Source organism: Physcomitrium patens, chromosome 15 (genome assembly GCF_059467195.1).
Source record: "Physcomitrium patens ecotype Gransden chromosome 15, ASM5946719v1, whole genome shotgun sequence".
Taxonomy (NCBI): Eukaryota; Viridiplantae; Streptophyta; class Bryopsida; order Funariales; family Funariaceae; genus Physcomitrium; species Physcomitrium patens.
The window spans coordinates 8,527,595-8,546,996 of NC_143424.1; the positions used below are offsets into that span (position 1 = coordinate 8,527,595).

General features: G+C 38.5%; 3 protein-coding genes and 1 long non-coding RNA gene across 5 annotated transcripts; 1 reads left to right on the top strand and 3 right to left on the bottom strand.

Moving 5' to 3' along the window:
- Window positions 1-222: 222 nt before the first annotated feature.
- LOC112292604 (pectinesterase) lies at window positions 223-3,213 on the bottom strand. The gene is made up of 2 exons (XM_024541258.3): window positions 1,270-3,213; window positions 223-1,139 (listed from the first exon to the last, which is right to left on the bottom strand). Exons 1-2 carry the CDS (start codon window positions 2,372-2,374, stop codon window positions 445-447), a joined length of 1,800 nt encoding a protein of 599 aa, XP_024397026.1. The 5' UTR covers window positions 2,375-3,213; the 3' UTR covers window positions 223-444.
- A 1,124-nt stretch (window positions 3,214-4,337) lies between these two features.
- Window positions 4,338-5,045, bottom strand: LOC149987734 (uncharacterized). The gene is made up of 2 exons (XR_016506667.1): window positions 4,898-5,045; window positions 4,338-4,630 (listed from the first exon to the last, which is right to left on the bottom strand). It is a non-coding gene; the product is annotated as an uncharacterized LOC149987734 (long non-coding RNA).
- Window positions 5,046-5,132: 87 nt separating this feature from the next.
- On the bottom strand, window positions 5,133-8,990 carry LOC112292605 (transcription termination factor MTERF5, chloroplastic). Its single transcript, XM_024541262.3, has 6 exons — window positions 8,802-8,990; window positions 8,516-8,633; window positions 8,145-8,274; window positions 7,431-7,577; window positions 6,588-6,791; window positions 5,133-6,285 (listed from the first exon to the last, which is right to left on the bottom strand). The coding sequence occupies exons 3-6, from the start codon at window positions 8,227-8,229 to the stop codon at window positions 5,153-5,155; spliced, it is 1,569 nt and encodes a 522-aa protein (XP_024397030.1). The 5' UTR covers window positions 8,230-8,274; window positions 8,516-8,633; window positions 8,802-8,990; the 3' UTR covers window positions 5,133-5,152.
- Window positions 8,991-13,468: 4,478 nt separating this feature from the next.
- Window positions 13,469-18,927, top strand: LOC112292020 (uncharacterized). 2 transcript variants are annotated; one of them, XM_073539263.2, is made up of 11 exons: window positions 13,469-13,719; window positions 15,184-15,324; window positions 15,511-15,714; window positions 16,246-16,322; window positions 16,637-16,879; window positions 17,009-17,140; window positions 17,385-17,507; window positions 17,939-18,046; window positions 18,201-18,379; window positions 18,517-18,586; window positions 18,692-18,927. In XM_073539263.2, the coding sequence occupies exons 1-10, from the start codon at window positions 13,572-13,574 to the stop codon at window positions 18,566-18,568; spliced, it is 1,407 nt and encodes a 468-aa protein (XP_073395364.1). In that variant the 5' UTR covers window positions 13,469-13,571; the 3' UTR covers window positions 18,569-18,586; window positions 18,692-18,927. The 2 variants fall into 2 exon arrangements, with proteins under 2 accessions (XP_073395364.1, XP_024395866.1); XM_024540098.3 differs by lacking the exon at window positions 18,517-18,586.
- Window positions 18,928-19,402: the final 475 nt, after the last annotated feature.

A 19,402-nucleotide genomic window follows, 5' to 3' on the forward strand; every position in this document is an offset into this window, starting at 1 on the left:
GATTACTTCAAACTTAAAATCCAACACGATATGGTGATTTCTGTAAACAAATCTCAAAACGTTGATTTCGAAAACTGATAAGTAGATTGTCAGGTTTAACCCCATGCAGAAATGGACAAGACACATAGCAGCAAGGACGGCGACGGCACCGAGGAGCACAAAGTCAAAGCCGCAATGCAAAGGAAACAGTGTCGCCACCCCACCCATGCATAAGACAAAGCATTAATTCTGAAGCCAACACAAGGTTGTGCACACATCGTGGTAGTATTACAGCAGCCGCAGTGCATCGGCACCGTTACAATAGCAGCCGCACAGTACAGCCAGCGATACTGCCTAAGTTAGCTGCCCCGTTTTTGTTTTCGGACAGATAGATAACTGCAGCGGCATGTCAGCGACTCTAACCAAGAGTAGCATGATGGCCACAATTTCGTGCCACAAGTCCATCTAAGGCAGGTCTCGCGTGAGAGGAATGCTAGTAGCTGGAACCCACTTGTCAGCTTGCGTGAACGGCACTGCCTGATACTTCTGCGCTACACTTTTGTCTGTAATCTGTTTCGACCACCATACGCGCTTCGCAGTGTTGGCCCCGGGGCCGAAGTCTTGCCACTCCGCGAAGAACGACGTTTTGAGGCCATAATCGGATGTGTTCCATGGCAACCAGCCTTCTGGGTCGATGTGCTCCATCAAGTTGCACTTGAGGTTCACGTGGGTCGAGTATGGCTTCCACGGTCGGCCGAGGTAGGTCTTGAACGTGGCTTTGTTGGCTTTGAGCTCCGGCGTGCCGTCGAATGTGCACGACTGGAACGACAAGCCCGTGGCTTGCCCGAGATCGGTCTTACCCTGGGCCGTGTACGTGTTTTGTTGCCCAACCAGAGGGGGTTTCTTCGCGATGATGGTGCAGTTCTGGAAGGCGACGGCGCCGTTGCCGAAAATGAAGTCGACGGTACCCATAACGGTTAAATCTCTGTAGTATTGACGGAATGTGTGGGTGTAGAGTGTGTCTTGGAAGCCATCGAAGACGCAATCGTAGAATGCAGCCATGTCTGCACTTACTCGCATTGCCACAGCTTGGAAACCGTCCGCACCTGCTGTGTTTCGAACTGTGATGGCCTTGCCGATGAATCCTGGACCTTCAACAACTGCAGAGGCCACATGGGATGTGAGTTTCTGGTTGGAACCACTAGGCAAATATGAATGTATCATCAAGATTGATCACTAGAAAGCAAAGTAAATGAGGAACCGCTTAAGTTGAGAGTTATAGCTACGCACTTAGAGAGGCCGATAAGAAAGTGGTCATCCCAGGGGTTTTGCCGACGCTCTTGTCGCCAGTTAAGATGGTTTTCCCAACCCCGTCACCGATGAACATGAAGTTGGTGGCGTTTTGGGGCACAATGACCTGCTCATTGTACACCCCAGCTTTGATGCGAATGACGTAGCGCTTTGCGGTTGCACTCCCACTTTTCCGTGCATGCTTGATTGCCGATTGGATGGACTTGTATTTTCCCGAACCGTCCTTTGCAACAACAACGTCGGATGGGAGATCAGCGAAGAGGGACTTCTGCTGTTCACTGCTCATCCAGCTAGGGTAGCTCGTTGAACTCTCTGCTTCTGAAGATGTCACAAATACGCGAGAGTTTTGAATAGGAGTGAAATTATCCTCCAAGTTGGAATCAGCATTTGCGCCCTTGGAATGTTTCCATGATAGCAAGTTGGATCCATAAATGGACAGAGCTTCAACGAATGCCAATGCATTACTCAGGAGCTCCTCAGTGTGATGCTTCGTCTCGACGATGTGGGATTCAAGCGCACTGGTCTCCACGAGCGCATCAATGCAAGTTGTGTGAAACTCCATGGCTGCACTCAGTCTTGTCTTCAATGTCTCGAAAGGGTATTGGGAGACATCAGAACCCAATTCACTGAGCATCTCAAGAGATGCCTCGAGCTGCTCAATTGACGACATAAGCGTCTGCTGGCAGACCCTCGATCCTGGAAACCCAATCCCATTGTTGCCCTTGTGTGCACGAACTGCCGTCAAAGTATTCCTCACTCCCTCGGAAGCACTTGAAAGCACGATTCTAGTCAACTCTTCAGGCTTTGAGGAGTGCGCCCGGTGATACGGCAGCAGCGTCTTCATGCACGTCTCGGGGTGGAAAGTCACCCCGCAAGCAGCATCGAAAACTTGCAATCCGGCCAGCTGAGGGGTAATTATTCCAGGTTTTCCCTGCAGGCTGTTGCTTGCTGCCAGGAGAACGATCACCGAAACTACTGTTGCAACGCCAACTACAATTCTGACCCAGTATCTTTGCACATCTACCTCGGATCTGGCACTCCCCCCCAGTAATGGTGCAATAGCACCATCCAATCGAGCCGCCATCTTAATCCAATGCCTAAAATACTCAACCACCCAAAGGTTTGTATAGTCTCCTGAATTCCTTTTCTTCACAAATCCATTCAAGTCATTCTAAGACGACTGCTAGAGCTCACTATATCTTCTCAGATATCCTCCCCAGAGCTCCTTTCAACACGCAACCTGAAATCTGGGCGGTGCAATTCAGGCAAGGATTGGCAGGATTGCAGGCTGCAATGCCGGTGCCAACCACAGCCTTAGGATGCCACTCCTCAAAATCGTCAAACTAATTACAAAAATTTCGTTTCTTTTCACCAATTGAGAAATAACCACTGACTTCCGTGACAAGGTCTTGGCGACATACATTAAAAAAATCAGAAGCTACCCTGAAAAAAACAAAAAAACAAAAACGCAGACCTTCTACAACTGAGGGGAGATCATGAAACGTGACCTGAAAACTTCGCAGACGTGCTGAACCATTTGCAGAGACTAAAGGAGAGGCTGGTGGTACACTCAACTTGCAATTCACCTTACAGTACATGAATGTACTGTGCAGGCTCTTTGATCCGGTGGTCACAGCTACAATGCTTTACGACCTTGTGAATTGATTGACTCAGCAAGGTCACTACTGACCTAAGAACGATCGTCACATTACCAGTTCCTATAAGCTTCATCACACACACCGTTTCCACTAAACATGAGCTAAGCAACGCGGCAGTGGTCTCACGTAGTTAACGCAGTCGAAAGCAAGTTGCAAGTACTTGCTTGTGTCCTCTTGGAGGCTGTGCACACACACAAGGGAGAAGTCGAGCAAAAGGTTTCAGATGTGCAGAAAAATGGCTTGAGAACGGAGGCTTCGATCTGGCGCTGCGTGGAGTAGAAAGGAGGATCTGACGACTGGTAGCCAGGTTTGAGTTACAGCGAAGAGCGGTATTTGGAAGCTTTGCAGTTGGATAAACCAGTCATTAGTGTGGCTGCAGCTTTTTACAGAGTGCTGCCTTAACTGCTGCAATTTCAACAGCATCCTGACAAGCGCCTATCACAGCTTAGCGGATGGCTATGAAGCCATCCATTCTTTTCTGTTTTTAATTTTATGAATGGGATGTCAAGTTCAGATAATGGACTTTAAATGAATTTCGCAAATTTCTTACTAACAACTGGACCTCTTCATCTTTCACCACTTCACGTTAATACATCAAAACGTTTCTATTGACAAGTTTCCCGCAGTTAGTTTCTGAACAAATGACATGGTATTACAACTGATCCTTCCATCTTCAGAGATGTTTTTGCATTACAGCATGTGCATTTCAAAATGTAATATTTGTTCAAATTAGACCATCAGAGTTTTAGAAGACTTTGTGGGTAGTTCGGCAACAGCAGTAGTTGTCAGTTAGTGATAAGAGTCCTCGAGAACAGCCATCTGATACATTTCAAGGATTTCTTTTGATCTTATAACCTCCTTGTAGATTTGGAAGTCAACTCAACACACTACATTTTGCTTACCAAAAAATCCTTTTTCAGAATTTTGTGTGTGTTTTTTATGACTTAGCCTTGTTGTCATCCTGGACTCAGAAAAGACGCAAGGTCTTAATTTCTGCTCATGCACTTGTCCTGATGAAAGAACCAGTCAGTTGGTAACATTTACTCGGGACCTGAAATGTTTCAATTTTTGGTAATTTGGGAGATGTTCTTTCCATGAAGGCAGGAAATTGTCCCATGAACAATGCATGAAGAAGCCTCTTTTAACTGGGTTTACATTTTTTTAAATCAACCAATAGGTCATGATTGGAAAAAACGAGGTGGAATGTATCTTTTTCCAAGGTGATTTTTACAAAAGTTGCTTAACATGTTTATTAAAATTCTAAACATATAAGGTAGAGAAAGATTGTAATTTTTAATGTTCCCGTGACCATTATACTTGGTAGCTTAAATTTTTTACAATTGCCACAATTACGATATAAGATGCCACATTTATAATCACAATGAGAAAATAATTTATTACATGTGATATCTCATTCTCACTTTGTATTATCTCCAAACACGAATGTTTCCAAAAACAACTTTTTTTTTTTCACTAGACAAGAACGTCATTTGAGTTTAAACCATTACCTTTCAAAATGAGTTTCTTAGTGCAGTACAACCACTAATCTTGCTGATTCATGCAGATCAAGCTGATAGATTGCGTATGTTTTCATTCAGAGTACACTTCGATGACATGAGAACACGAGACAAACTCTACATTCGCCAACGGATTTGAATATTCCCCCAAGGAGTACATGTCACCTGACAACGTTTGACAAGGTTTCAGCTGGATTGCATTTAACTAGAATATACCTGTTTCGTTTCAAGCCTATACTGCAATGTCTCTCACGAACATGCAAGGTTGCTTGTTCTCATGAATTTATCTAGTTCACTTCTGGATAACGCAATAATTTCATGTATATTTGCTGAGACACGACCACATTGCTTTACATGCTTCAAATACCAAAACTGTCAAATGATCACCAACTTTCATACTCTGGATTCTTAGTGTCGGCTAGAGTGACTCACCTGTGGACGTCGCAATAAAGTCCATCAAGAAAAGGTGATCTTTTAACTGTGTCCATGAAAGTCGAATGACAAATTTCAGTAGAGAACTTCGATGTGAAGTCACACAAAGTGAGACTACAACCATTCGCTTGAGATATAAACGGAACATTGTTCCACTATGGGAATAAAACCCAACGAGACATTGAGGGTGGATGGAAGTCGTCGATTCACCAGAAGGCTATGGAGCTTAAAGATAAACACGAAAGCAATACACAACTAGTCCCCAACAGATTCATTAACATTTAGATCACGTACAACAGCAACTAGCTCTTTATCCCTTTCTAAATACTTCTGAAACAGGAGCTCTGTAGTGCTAAGCATACGATTTAACGACCAATCAACACCACTAGATTTAAGTGCTTCATATCTGGGTTTTATACGCTTCTCCAAACTATATCCAAAATACTGGGGAAACACAACTATATCTGCGTTCGACTCGCGGCCCATTTGCAGAAAGTACATCCACTTGCTCCGTAAATTGCCCTCTATATTCAACCCTAAAATCTGTGGAAATCGAAGTATGATAGTATTGATCTCTTCCTTACTGTAACCGACGTCTGTGAAGAATTGAAGTGTCGGCTTGATGTTTTCCTCTAGGCTTAACCCAAGAATCTGAGGGGAGCGTAAGACTAGCGTTTTCACGTCCGTTATCCCAATGCTGTAGAAATGATTTAGAATGGGTCTCAGCTTCTCCTGAGTGCTATACCCAACGATGTGTGGAAACCTGGTAAGTATCCTACCTGATTCCTCGGGAGACATCCCTATGTCAGCTAAAAACTTCACCACCTGATCAACCTTGGCAGCGCTGTAAGTCAAGATATGTGGAAATGAAGCCAGTATCTTCGGCCATCTGTCTGGTTCCACGCCAAGACCTTCAAGGAGTGCCACCGTCGGCTTTATGTTATCTAAACTGCACCCAAAGAGTTGCGGCCTCTTCACGGCAATCTTCGGGACGTCACTTTTGGGCACGCCCATGATAAGCAAGAAATCTACAACAGGCTTAATTTTACCCTCCACGCTGTAGCTTGAAATCATTGGATATCGTGACACAAGATTTTCAAGCTCTTTGGGAGAAATTCCCAAAATTAGAAAATATTCCAAAGCGGGTCGAAGCTGTCCATCTACAACAAATGCTTCAAGCTTGGGATAATCACCAAGGTTTAACTCCCACAGGGCTGATGAAGTAAACGTGCTCTGTAAACGTTGCAAATCCAAAAGTTTCGACTTCGCTGGTGGAGGATCGGGGAAGCTTAACAGTACATCTACAAGTCCATCCTTGTGTTGAGCTCCTAGGTTTTCCAAGAAAGATCGTAACGTGTTCCTCACTTCTGATGTCGTTGGCTCTCTCCCTAGCAAACCAGCCAGTTGGTAAGAAAACGAGCAAGAAGTTTCAGCAAAAGGCTATTACTATGCAACACATACTTTTACTTAGAGGTATGACACACTGTAGCAATCGTCGACAATAGATGTAGTCAAAATTACTTTGTTCTGTTTTCCGCAAACATACTAAAAAATCATGAAATAATAAAAATAAAGAAAAGAAATAAAAAAGACACTTCGAATCAACAAAAAAAACATTAACAGCAACTGCAATTCAACATCCCCCTCCAAGAATCAAATTGTATTACATAATTAGAGAAGTAACATGCACCTTTAAGATAACGTGCGCGGTGAACCGTGCGCAAGAGGGATAGAAGGTGGGTAATGAGCCGGGTGGATTTGTTCACTACACGAGCAGCGAGAGGACGGCTTACACTCCGAGATCGCAGGAAGTCAACAAGCATGGCTTTTATCTCTTCTCGCTCACCAACCATTTGTTTAAGGTCCACAAGCTCCCAGCTTTTCTGTCCATTAGCTGAAAACATTTTGGAAGTGTCACAACACAGGATAAAAGCTGTTATTCAGATGCTTAATATCATGCATGCGTTCGCTGTAAAAATAGTGTCAAAGCCTGATTTCATGTTCAAGCGCGTTTCTCTCTTATGTTAAAAAACCATTCACTATTGATACCGTTGCAGACTTCGAAAGTCGGGACTTACGAGAAAGCAGTAAACAGGAATTTCAAAACAAATCCAGTCACTAGCAAGGTTAGCAATTGAAACTAGAATTAAATAATCCGGGACACGAATTTGTCCACTGAAAAACAAAAAACACTATATTTTCAGACATTCTCCGTCACTCATAAACTTTCGAAGACCATCACTACACGACGTCAGAAGAGATTACGTGGCACTTCAATTGCTTGCATGAATACTACCCCTTAGATCGCCCATTTCAGAGTACTTTTTGCATTTTAAGATTGATAAGCAAGAATAAACATCTTGTATGCAGAAATGATTCTGAGTACAGCAAATGGGAACAGCAAGCTTGGATACGTACAGTTTTTGAATAAGCTACAATTTCTTCGTAGAATTAACATATCCCCACTCGACAAAATTATTGCTGAATGTTTGAAATTGCATCGAAGATATTGAGATAATGAGAATATTTATACCGATTACAGAGGGTTCAACATCTGAAAGTTGGAAGTCTCCAGAAGAGCTCGACATCGCATGTCTACCAAGCGAAAATCCGGAGACCTTAAAGTTTGACCCCGACCCCGACCCCGACCCCGCTGTTGCTCCACTCCGAAGAGCCATACCTGCTATTCGCAATGTGCAAAGTATCAATCACAAATGTGCAATATGTAAAAGCCCAGATCGTGCCTCCGTTATGTGTACAAGACTATTGAGCAGTAATTCAAACTCAAGCGGAACTTTATTCAAGGACTTCCCCAGACTCTAACCACTTCCCCATACAGTTGGGAACAGTGAGTACTATCAGAACAATCTTTTCGAATGACAACGACAGAGTAAGGCTGCATTTGACGTGAAGCACATGAATTGCTCAGCCCATATCCTGCAACTATTACACCGAAGATAGGCACCATGCTCAACAAGAACAATAATATCTAATTTCACAAAACGGTAAGGCCCGACGTAAACCCATTAGACAAAATCTTTGAGACCGAAACAAATGCTTCAAAGCTTAAATACATAAGAAAATCGTAGGCTTTCGAAACCAACAAAATTCCACAAACTATGGCAAAAACGTAATAATCATGATTGATGGTTTGTTACAGAACTGACGCACAGTATGTTCTCAGGGGAATCCTTCACATCTTTCTCATTTAAAATCACCGAAGTAGAAAAGCAAAAGGAATTCAGACCTGAGAATGCATTGTTGTGAGCGACTCGCAAAGCCTCATCAAAATTGAGTGCTTGAAAAGACGCATTGATGCCTATAAACGCCATCTCAAAACGCTACTTGAAAACTCGTGGACTCGCAGATTCCATGCCCTGCATTGAGAAACGTGCCCTACGTGTCAGAATCCAACACCCGGTCTAAAATTACAAGAGATTTTATGAACCTTTTCACCTTCCGTATTGTAACCCTACCAGAAATTATTTATTCTCTTCAAAAGCAAAACAACCCTTCAATTTCACAACATAAACACCTTAGTCAGCAACAATTAATGAACCTAACGCACACCAATAGACCTCGTTCTCACAGCACTAGAAAGCTACTTCCAGCCAGTACCTATAATTCCAAAATGAAGCACAGCATTGGTCCTCCAGCTGCCTGCAACACTTCCTCCTGATTCTCAGATTCACAATTCTCTGAAACTCACAATCTCCTCCAAAACCATTATCGCGCTCTGCAAACGACACTTCGCCCTCTCAATTCAATTCTCAGGGAAGTCAATGACAGCACAATACCGCTCAGAGTGTAAAGAATCAGAACACACACATTGTGAAACTTCGGTACCCGTAAATGCAAAACGTCTACAAATGAGCCGCGTCAAGAGATGTTCAACGAAATTCACCTGTGCAAAGTGCATCGGCCTTGCTTCACGACGGCATGTCTGCAATTCACGCGCTGACAAGCGCGTCTAACAATCTTATTGCTCCGGCGAGCCACATTGGCGTAAGTACACCATTGGATTTGCGACAACGAGCAGCTCCAGTCTGCTACTGATTAGGTCGAGTGTGGACTGGATATGGAGCACAAGCTCGACAAAGGATGACACTGGAAGTTTCGGGGCCCATCCACGTCCACCGCGACGAATTATCGAGGACGAGTGTCTTCATCGTTCGTCGAACGGGCCTTCTTCGTCCACGACGGGGAAAGTGTGGCTTTTTGAAGTGAAAGTTGTCCCACCATGAGACCTGTCATTGAAATTACTTTAAAAGTATAAACAAAGTAAAAGTGTTGTAGGTAATATGTAATTGGTTCAAGTATAGTGAACGTGTTAATAGAAAAAAATAACATCACGACGTACCACTGTGTACAGTCCAATTCTCTTAGATATTTTATTTATTTGTATATTAGAAGATATATCCCTAAATTTAACAAAAATATCTAATAAATTAAATTAAAATATATTTTTTGATCGATTTTTCCCAAGAGTCGTTCTTTTCTGTAAAAATGGATTCTTGTGATACTGTTTTCACAGTTAATGGTGTTACATCGAAATTAATTATTTTGGTTATGTAAAAAATAATTAAAACAAACGCAAGAGTATCATCCTTAAAGCAATCAGTCTGATGATACATTCCTTTTTTGACATAACCAAGAAAAAAATTATAAAGGTGATCATCAAAGTTCCTTACCTGTGAAAATTATTAGCAATAATAATAATAATAGTAATAATAATGAAAAGTGCAGTTTGTTGGGGAAACTTTTATAAACAAATAAAATATTAAAAAACATATTTTAACAAATAAAAAACGAATAGGTATTTAGCATTCAATTAAACATTGAAGAACATAACTGGCATTGCTACCATCTGTTATCAATGATTGGAATAACATATTTAAATTCAAAAAATAAACCTAACAAAAGGTCTATTGTTATGGTTTAAAAAAACAATAAAAACAATATTAACAATACATTGTTGATATAACTGCAACGACAACAATAATGTTATCATTTTTCGAAATTAAAACTTTGTGATCAACTGTAAAATTTTAAAAACTTCCAAAATCAGGATATTTAACTATTACAATTTTATATATAAATAAATAAAATTATACAAGCATAAATGTATTTGTGTCTGTAAAGAGATATATATATATATATATATATATATTCTACTCTTCATGACACATGTATATTTTTTTAAAACAAACTATCAATATGAGTATTATTGTTTTTTTTTCATAATTACATTATATAGTGATCTATCAACACTCAATGTTTATATATTAAAATCTACAAACACATCAATGGCATGTAATTTCAACTGAAAACTACCTTTGCAACGTATGACAATATTTTCAATTAATTAATAATTTGAATTTGAAATAATGCATCGAATCAATCATTGATGTGTAAATGATTTACTACTAATACATATCTCAGGTGATATTCAATAATTACAAACTTTTCAAGAATATTATAAAAATCTTGCAAAAATAACTTCACAGTTTATACATGTCAAAAATTACATAAGTAAATTATCAGCTTTTTATATTAAAGTATTTTTAAAGTTTTGATGCTTTTCAACCTCATAAGTTTATTCAAGACTAGAAACAAATTTTACTTATATTTGAGGCCTTCTTTATGATTTAATTGATTTATATATAAAAAACCCTCCTTCTTTATTATTTTTATTTCTATTTCTATTTCATTATTTTATTATCAACGTGACAATGCTTTGTCGAATAAATTCTTTTGGTTTGCATTTGATCTTCTAAATTATCTTAGATACATTTGTAATCCAGATGTAATTACTACCCATGAATTTTCTAAGGATGTCATTAGAAATGTCTAAAAATTTACTTAGAAATAATCAATTAGTGTATTTATAAATTTTATTAGACTATATCAAAATGTTTTATACAGAATAAGATATAGTCCTGTTAAGCAAGCTCTTATGTGAAACCAAAGGGGAATCTCAAGCAAGTACCTCATGACCTTTAGGAACTTTCAATTTAAATAAAATGAACTTCAAAAGTTCATGATTTTTAAATAATGATAAATGTTAATAATCATATATCAAAGATATGAATTTATACAATGTTTTTAAACAGTAATTTACATATCCATAGTAAATCACAAAAATATATTAGAAAGAGACATAATTCTAGAATAGCATTACTAAGTATGGAAATATGGAAAGTTTTAATCCTAAACTAGAATGCAAGTAAAGCATCAACAAGATGGATGATGGCCTTGATTTTGTTATTACATATACTAGCTGATAAGAAGGTCATGTAGAAGTTTTAGAAGAACTACAAAACTTGCAAAACCAGTGTTGAAGTTGAAGGATGCTTCTGCATTCTATTCCTAAATCTTGACAAAAAAAATTAAAAAATATTCTATGTCCATTGGCACTTTGAAAGATGCTTATAGATTCAATCTACATCTAAAAAGCTTCTACAATGTTTTGCAAAAGTATGTTGTCTATCCAATCTATTTCTATTTAATTTTATTTACTTAAAGAAATTAAATGTTAGTAATGCCATGTGATGCTGTATAGTTATTCTACTACATAGCTATCAAGATTTGCTACGAATTCTTCAAAATATCCTTTTGTGTAGTGTAATATTACATAATATTTTGCCACTTAGTCATAAGCTGCACTTTTAAGAGTAAAAAATAGGAATTAAAAAATTTGGATGGTACCAAGTGCAATAATGGCTTCTGTATATTATACCTTTAAAATATACTATATATATAAATATAATTTTTAAAATGTTAAAATATATACACAATTTTTAAGAAACTACACAAAATGTCGAATTTAAAAAATATATAAGTATTATTTTTATTGGAATAAAAAATATTAATAACTAAACATGACAAAATTTGGCAGCAACCGAGATAGTAGTAGATGGTTATTCAAATGTAAAGAGGTAAAGAAATAAAAAGACATTTGCAATTTTTGTTCTTAGTATTATAAAAAAAGATTGATCATCTCAAATTTTATGAAAAATATCAGATCAAATATCTCTTGTACCTCTACAGATTTTTGAGACTTGATATCAATGGTACAACTTGACAAAAAAAAAAAAAAAAAAAAAGAAGGGGGAAGAATTTTTATAAAAAGAAAAAAAGAAAAAAAGGAAGAATTTTTACAAAATAGTAAAATAAAAGTAACAGATGCATTTTTGTTAAAACTCTACAAGATAATTAAACATTTTTTAAAAATAAAAAATAGCCCATAAAACACTCAGTTATTCAAATTTAAAACAAAGAAAGAAAGAAACTGAAAATTACCCTAATATTGCTAATGTATATTACACATGTGAAATTCTCTTTATTTATTTATATATATAATTGGAATATAGTTTTATTAAAATTAATTTAAAGATTGAAAAATTATCCAAGTATGTATTTGTGGTACATTATTCTTTTAGCAATAAGTTCTGTTATAATAAGTAAAACAAATTATGAGTACTATATGTGTGTATATATATATATATATGTATGTGTGTGTGTGTGTATCGTACAGCATATACTAAATACTATACTATTAAATCAGGTCTAAAAGGAATATATAGATTTTCATGACGAATATTAATATCCAATACTAACATTTTATGTATTTCTGAATTTTGATTTTTTTGGTGTTTTATAAATGCTTTTGAATTTGATTCAAGGATTATTAGCAAACATAAAGTCTTTTTAAGATTAGAGTCGTCTAACATTGTACATTCAATTCAAATTGATTGATCTAATCCAGAATAAAAAGATACTGTATCATAATTAACGCTGAATATTTTAAACAACAGGCCATATGGTTGAATTTTTTTTAATATTTGTGTACTCTAAATTCTTGTTTTTGATGAAGGAATTGAATTTTTCCTACTATACTCTAATTCTTACATTACCATCTCGTTTTCATATTGCATCAAAAAAGCCACGCATTATTTCCAATCTGAAGGAAGGTTGGTATTTTCTAAATGTATAAAACAATGTCCTAGTTTTCTGTGAAGGTTCTTTTAACTAAATCCATACAACTATATGTAAGTTTTAAAATCATTTTGTACGATCTTTTGCTACCAGAGAGTTGATGATTAGCTTCTACAATACACGCAATTTTAAAACAATGCCTTAAGTTGGAATAAAATAAATTTGAACAAAAAACCAAACGATTTTCTTACACAAAATTCCTGCCAATTTAAAGATAAATAAATAGAAATGCATCTAATCATCACATCGGTAGTCAATTATTCTTATCAAAATAACACAATTTTGAAAAAACCGCCTCCCAAAATCACACAACCCTACATTAATTACATCAGCAATTCCCGTTTCATAAAAACCCAAAATCAATACAATCAGAATCACGTAACTAATCTCAACCACACTAATAACAAACACATATTAAAAACAAGTCACGGGTGGAAAACATCCTCCAACAAAGTTTCATCCAAAACGAATGAAATATGTCCAAGGAGGGAAGAAGGCAGGCAGGGGAGGGGAGGGACAGAGCAGTGGAAGAAGCAAAGCAAAGGGGAGCAGTAAAGTTTTGTTTTGTTTTGTTTTGTTTTGTTTGTTTGGATTCTGGTTACGAACTGCTGCTGCTGGTGCTTGATCAGAGTAGTAGGGTTTGGGGGGCATTGTAGAGCCGTGAAGTGGGAGAGGCATGGCGCCCAGTATAAAGAAGATGACCATCTCGCAGGAGAGTTTCGACGCAGCCGTCAAGGAGAACATGGACGATTTCGACATGGACTTGGAGGAGGCTGTGCAAGATGCCGTCCAGGCCTTCAAAATTCAGGGCGTCGATCTGTCCGGTACGTGCATTTTCGAGGGGTCGTGTCTCTCTCTGTCTTGATGCCGATGTGATGTATCACTACGAATAGTGCAGAAATAGGGGTCGCGTTATTGTGCTAAGAGCTGGAATTGTAGGGTGTGCATCTCGGGGTGTTGATCGATCGGTTTGTGTCTTTTGTTTCACTGTGACCGCGTGCCTCTTGTTTGTTTGCAGCTGAAATGGTTTTTTTCTTTTTTCTTTTTTCGTATACGTTGTGTCTGTAAATGTGTGGATTACATTCTTCACAACAAAAAAAAAAGGACTAAAAAAGATATTCATGTCTTTAAGAAGAACACAATCATTGAAAATATTTCTCCGTATGGGGTGGTATCTGTATGTAGTGCTTCGAAATACGTCGACCGTCCGTAACCTTCGGCATATAGAATCCAGTATTTGAGCTTTGTATCCCGTAAAGTTGGATGTCCTTTTTTCTTTGTGGATTTTTAATGTCGCTAACATAATGGACGCAAAATGGGCTACTGAAGGTTATCAATGCTACATTTGAAGGGTGTTAAGTCTGTAGTTGCTAAAAATGATAAGATGGAAGATAAATCTTTACAGCCCAGCAATCAAGAACAATGTTAAGCTTGACGCTAATCCTTCACTGGTGGGTTTTTAACCCCCTTTTTTTTATTAAAGTTAAGATTATAATATTTCTAAGCGATTAATTGAAAGATGTTGAGTCCCTTTTGGAACAGATTTAAAATTGAGGAAAAAGTTGAGAAATCACTGGCTGCAAATGATAATTTTCTGGATGATAGCCCTCCCACTTCACCTGACAATTTGAGTCTGAAATGGCTAGAAAGGAGATCTTAGATTTTTAGCCTCCGCTTCTGTAAGTTTCGATTACATACTTTTCTAAGGTCGATCAGCTCTGGAGCACCTCCTATTTCTTGCTGGCATTGCTTTACGTTTTGGAGTAACAACGGCATTCATTTTACATTTCTGTATTCTACTATCTCTAGCGTTGTCTTATTCAGGTTGTCTTGATGTCCGCTGGGTAGGCACCAGATGGCCAGCACATGATGTAGCATTGGCACCCTTTAGTCCTCCAATTTTCATGTCCGTCTATTTTCTGTGAGTTTGATGTCTTTTTGCTGGTTTCCTTGATAGAGGATCGCTGGTTGTCCTGGCTATGCATAACTGAAGGCAACATAGTAGCTTTTGTAACATCTTGCGAAATCTTTGATTCGCGGTTATGATTCAACCGTACAGTCGAGATACTTAAAATCTCCATTTGCTAGCGGTGATGCCTTTTATTGAGCTACGTTCGTGCACCATATGGATTTAAATTGGGCGTCCTTTCTCTGAATTCGAATTCTCAGTTGGATCTAAACTAGAATAGCTTTTGCGTGACATTCAGTAGTTATGATTGCCGTCATGATTCAACTCGATTAACAACTTGATTCTTTTCCTTTTTCTTTTTTCTTTTTTTTGATATCAGGAATTATTATTGATGGAAGCAACATAGGAAAGGCTGACTACGTCCATCCTGTAGTAGAAGCTCTGAAGAAACTTGACGAGAGTCTACTTTGTCTGCGACTTGAAAATGGGAGTTACCTTGACTGGGAAATTAGGCATTCAGGTAACTTTGCCATTAATTTTCTTTTGCACCCATTTGACTAGGGATATAGTGCTCAAACTGATTTTGGGTAGCCTTCCTTTATCTTAATGAAGACCTGCCTACCTATCTTGATTCTTTCTGTGGTGACCTACTTTTCATTGTTGGGCTTAGTGTTTATTTTGACCGCTCTCAAATTCGGTGTTACAGAACCCGAAAAAGTTCAAACACTTTTTGAGACTGCTGTAGAGGCTTTGGAAAAGGTTGCAGAGTTGTGCAAGGGACCAGAAAATGCACAGATTGCTGTAAAGCACGGGGTTGTAGAAGCAAGCCTACAGTCCTATCATGCGTTGAAGTCGTATAGAACGACTTGGGCGAGTCTTGCCTTGAGACTTCTTCTCAGCGTTATCGCAGGTGATTCCTTGATTCTCAAGTTAGTTGTTCGGAAGCATTATCACGGAGCACACACAAATATGCTTTTTCTGTTTCTCCCACAAGAAGAGGTTGTGCCTTGTTTTTTCAGACAGTTTTGTTGGACTTAGATAAACTTGCAAAATGTTTTTAGAGGCCAGGCACTGGGAAACGCAGACCCGCAATATTATGGCATTTTCTTGAGCATTAGTGTAGTATAATATGGGAAAGTATGCTCTTCGAAACACACAGTTAATTTGGTAGCTCGAGCCTGGGACAATTTGAGCGTGAGTTCTCATGGTGTTTAATGTGTTTCACTGTTTGTTGATGTCTGTAAATGTTTAGTAGCTCTATGCTGTCGCTTCTGAAGCATTTGTCCCGGGATTATTGTCCATTAGGGTACAATGTATGTGACGTTGTTTTCCTAGGTCATTTGTTATTTATCCAAGTCTCTAATTAATTTTCTCCAATGCATGTGACCCTTGTGTCTTCTGCTCACTGTCTGCTGGTTTTCTTCCTAGAACACCCCTTCAGAGGAACCAGGCAAAGAAGTGTTTCTGAACTCCAATGGTCCACAGGTTGTTCTGGAAGCTATAGCGTTGGAGGATAAGGTGAATGCTGTGCCTTCTTCGTTTGTCCTAGTACTATGAGAGGACTAAAATGACTTTCGTACTTCATTCATGAAGCTGGGATTTCCTTAAAGGAGATTTTATGAATATTGTTTTGAGTTGAATAGAAACTTTGGCTTTCTTGTGATTGATAATGAGCGCAGGCATGTTTAGGATCACATGTTGAACGTTGTTCAGTGAAATCACTCTAGGAATATAATTCAAAGAAGAAAAAGAAAGTATTTCCTGCTGTTTTGACGTTTGATTGTGTGTAAGACTTAGGGTTTTCAAGTCATTGACAACTTCTAATTTTACAGGAACCTTATGATACTATGATTCGCGAATTGTCGTGCACAGCTGCAAATGTTATAGCCGTGGCTACAACAAAGAATGAAAAGTTGAAGGAGTGTTTTATGGATTTAGGAGCAGATCGGACACTTGTAACTTATCTCAAATTCCATGCAGAGGAAATGGGATCTGATGGTGCAGCTCTTCAAGCAGCCTGTGATGCAATTCGGTCAATGACTGTGGCAGATGACGATCGAGTCCCTACTTCTAACGTAAATATGATGCTTACTCTCTTCTCAGTGTCGTCAGTCAGGACTTAAATCGCGTGTATTTCAACTTGATGATCTCTTATGTTGACTCCAGGTCTCATGCATAACTAGAACATAATTGTTTTGGCACAGGCTTTTAGGAATGCAATGAAAATCGCCAAACTTGGTGCAATAGATGCTTTTCTCGAGATTATGCCTCAGAAGGCCAAGACTATCCCACTTCTGGCTTCTCTTTGTTTCACTCTCAAGAGCTTGTGCGTCAACGTAAGCAGCTTTCGTTCCCAGCTATTCATCATAATGAAGACCTAGTACAATCAATATCTTCATCCGTATGTTCTTTGCTTTAATTCCTTCGTTTTATAGTCTTGCTTCTCAAAATATTCAAATTTTCCTTGAAATTCCAAGTTTCCTTTCTTGATTGGTGTGTCGACCAGTGAGATGTTTTTTTGCAGAATTTTTACGCACTCAGTGAGATCTAAGACCACGTGGTATATTTTGTTGCTTCCAGGATGAGTTATGCAAACATTTCGCTGAGGAAGGTGGTCTAGACATGGTCATTGATTTTTTGGATTATGCGTGTAAATATCCAAATAAAATTGCTGCACGTCAGTCTTTTGCGCTTCTATGTCAGGTTGGTTTTCTTTTATGACTTTTCTGTACACTGTACTGCCTTTCTCGTCTCTCTTTCATTACGGGTGTATCCCTTCCGTGTCTCGAACACACTAATACTGAAGCAGTAATAATCAAGTAAGCATGTTGTGCATCCGGTGATCTTACTAGGGTTTTGAGACCTCTAATGTAGAATGTTGTACATTTGCCTCTTTTACAAGTGGACTCTTTATGCTACTTAAACTTAAGTCCCGGCAGAGATCCATTTCGAGAAATTATATGCTAACTGTTGCCGGATTTCAGCAATTTCTCAGCTATTAGCAATGTCTTTCAAGAGTCTGGTGGTCGATAATTACACAATGGCCGGGTGAAAAGGAACATTATTGAGTTGAACACCCCTGCTATGCCGCAACGGTTGTATCAGCTTCCATGGGTTGGTTTTGTACGTGACAGCTTGCAGGCAGTGACGCAAACAAGGAAGCAATCGTGAAAATGGATGGTTTAAAAAAAATAATTAGGGTTATGCAGAGCTACAATGAGGAACCATCAGTGCTGCAAGAGGTGATTGCTTTACATTCACTTTTGACTAGTAGAGAATAGGAAGCCGTTTCGTCTGCTTTTAATTTTTCCTGTTCTTTTGGTTTTTTCTTGTTTCTCATGAGTTAACAGCAATGTGATTATATTCTTATTTCCCTCAGTGATGGTGGCGTTGCAGGGATTTGCAGTTGTGACAACGCTGACTCTGCGCTCACCATTGCATGCAACGAAAGCAGTTGAAGCTGGGGCTCTAGATCTGGCAGCAGAGATGATGGAGGCTCATTCGAACGCTCCCCAAATGCTTCGCCAAGCTTGTCAGATGGTTCGCAACCTTAATGTTCGAAACCCAGAAAACAGGTACGCCTTGCTAGGACAGGCATATATCCATGTGTGAAAGCTTCTTTGCTTTCAAGCTTCACCATCGTATGTCAGAGATCCCATCTGAAGAAGTTTAGTTAGATTTTTTGCCTGAGTGGGTTCTATGTTGATGACAGTGATAAACCTGAAGAACTTGTTGTTGAAAGAAAAAGCATAGAACGTGATTAATTCAAGAGATGGTTTGAGGTACAAGTTTCTATTCATGAGTAATGTAATTCTTGTAGTAAGTACATGGATGAATGTAAACGAGTATCCGTGATGCCAAAGCTTCTGTTCTGTCGATGTGTGCAGGCCTATAACTCTTGAGAAGGGTCTGGAGCCACTGATACGGAGGGCTAAAGATACTTATTCGATTTGCAACGATGTCGGTTCAGCTGCTCTTCGTGACATGGGTCTTGATGACTACCTGTAGTTAATTTAGTGTTTTGATCGGCTACTTGGAAGTCGTTGGAGCTCATTTTGAAAGTCTCTAATATATTGTAAACTGTCCATCCAATTGCCAACAATGCCAGAAGTCTTTGAAATCATCTTCAGGCTCAAGTTTTTCCTAATTGCCTTTCCATGATCTTGTGAGTTATTTCACTGGTTGCTTGGGGTTTCATGTGCCTGACCCAATTAATTCAGTGTCATGTTTACTCATACCGCTTAGCCCCACAATTGACACAATTCTTCACAATTCAACAGTGGTTTAGCTTGATTCAAAAATGGCCTTCATTGTGACATTCGCTCTGGTGACATCACTACGACCTCATACTGATTCATGTTACTTAACTTAGAACAAATTAATGTTCTAAGTAGATTATGTTACAATTTAGATTGGAAAATGAACATATTTTGCCTCCATGTCTTATGAGGCATTTGTTTATTTATAATTTAAGTTAACCTTGATGCCAATTTTACTAGGTTATGCTCTTATATTATGTGTAAGAAGATATTTAGTTTTATAGTACACCAATTATTTTGTATGTTTTAAATTTAGGAGAATATTAAATAGACCTAAGT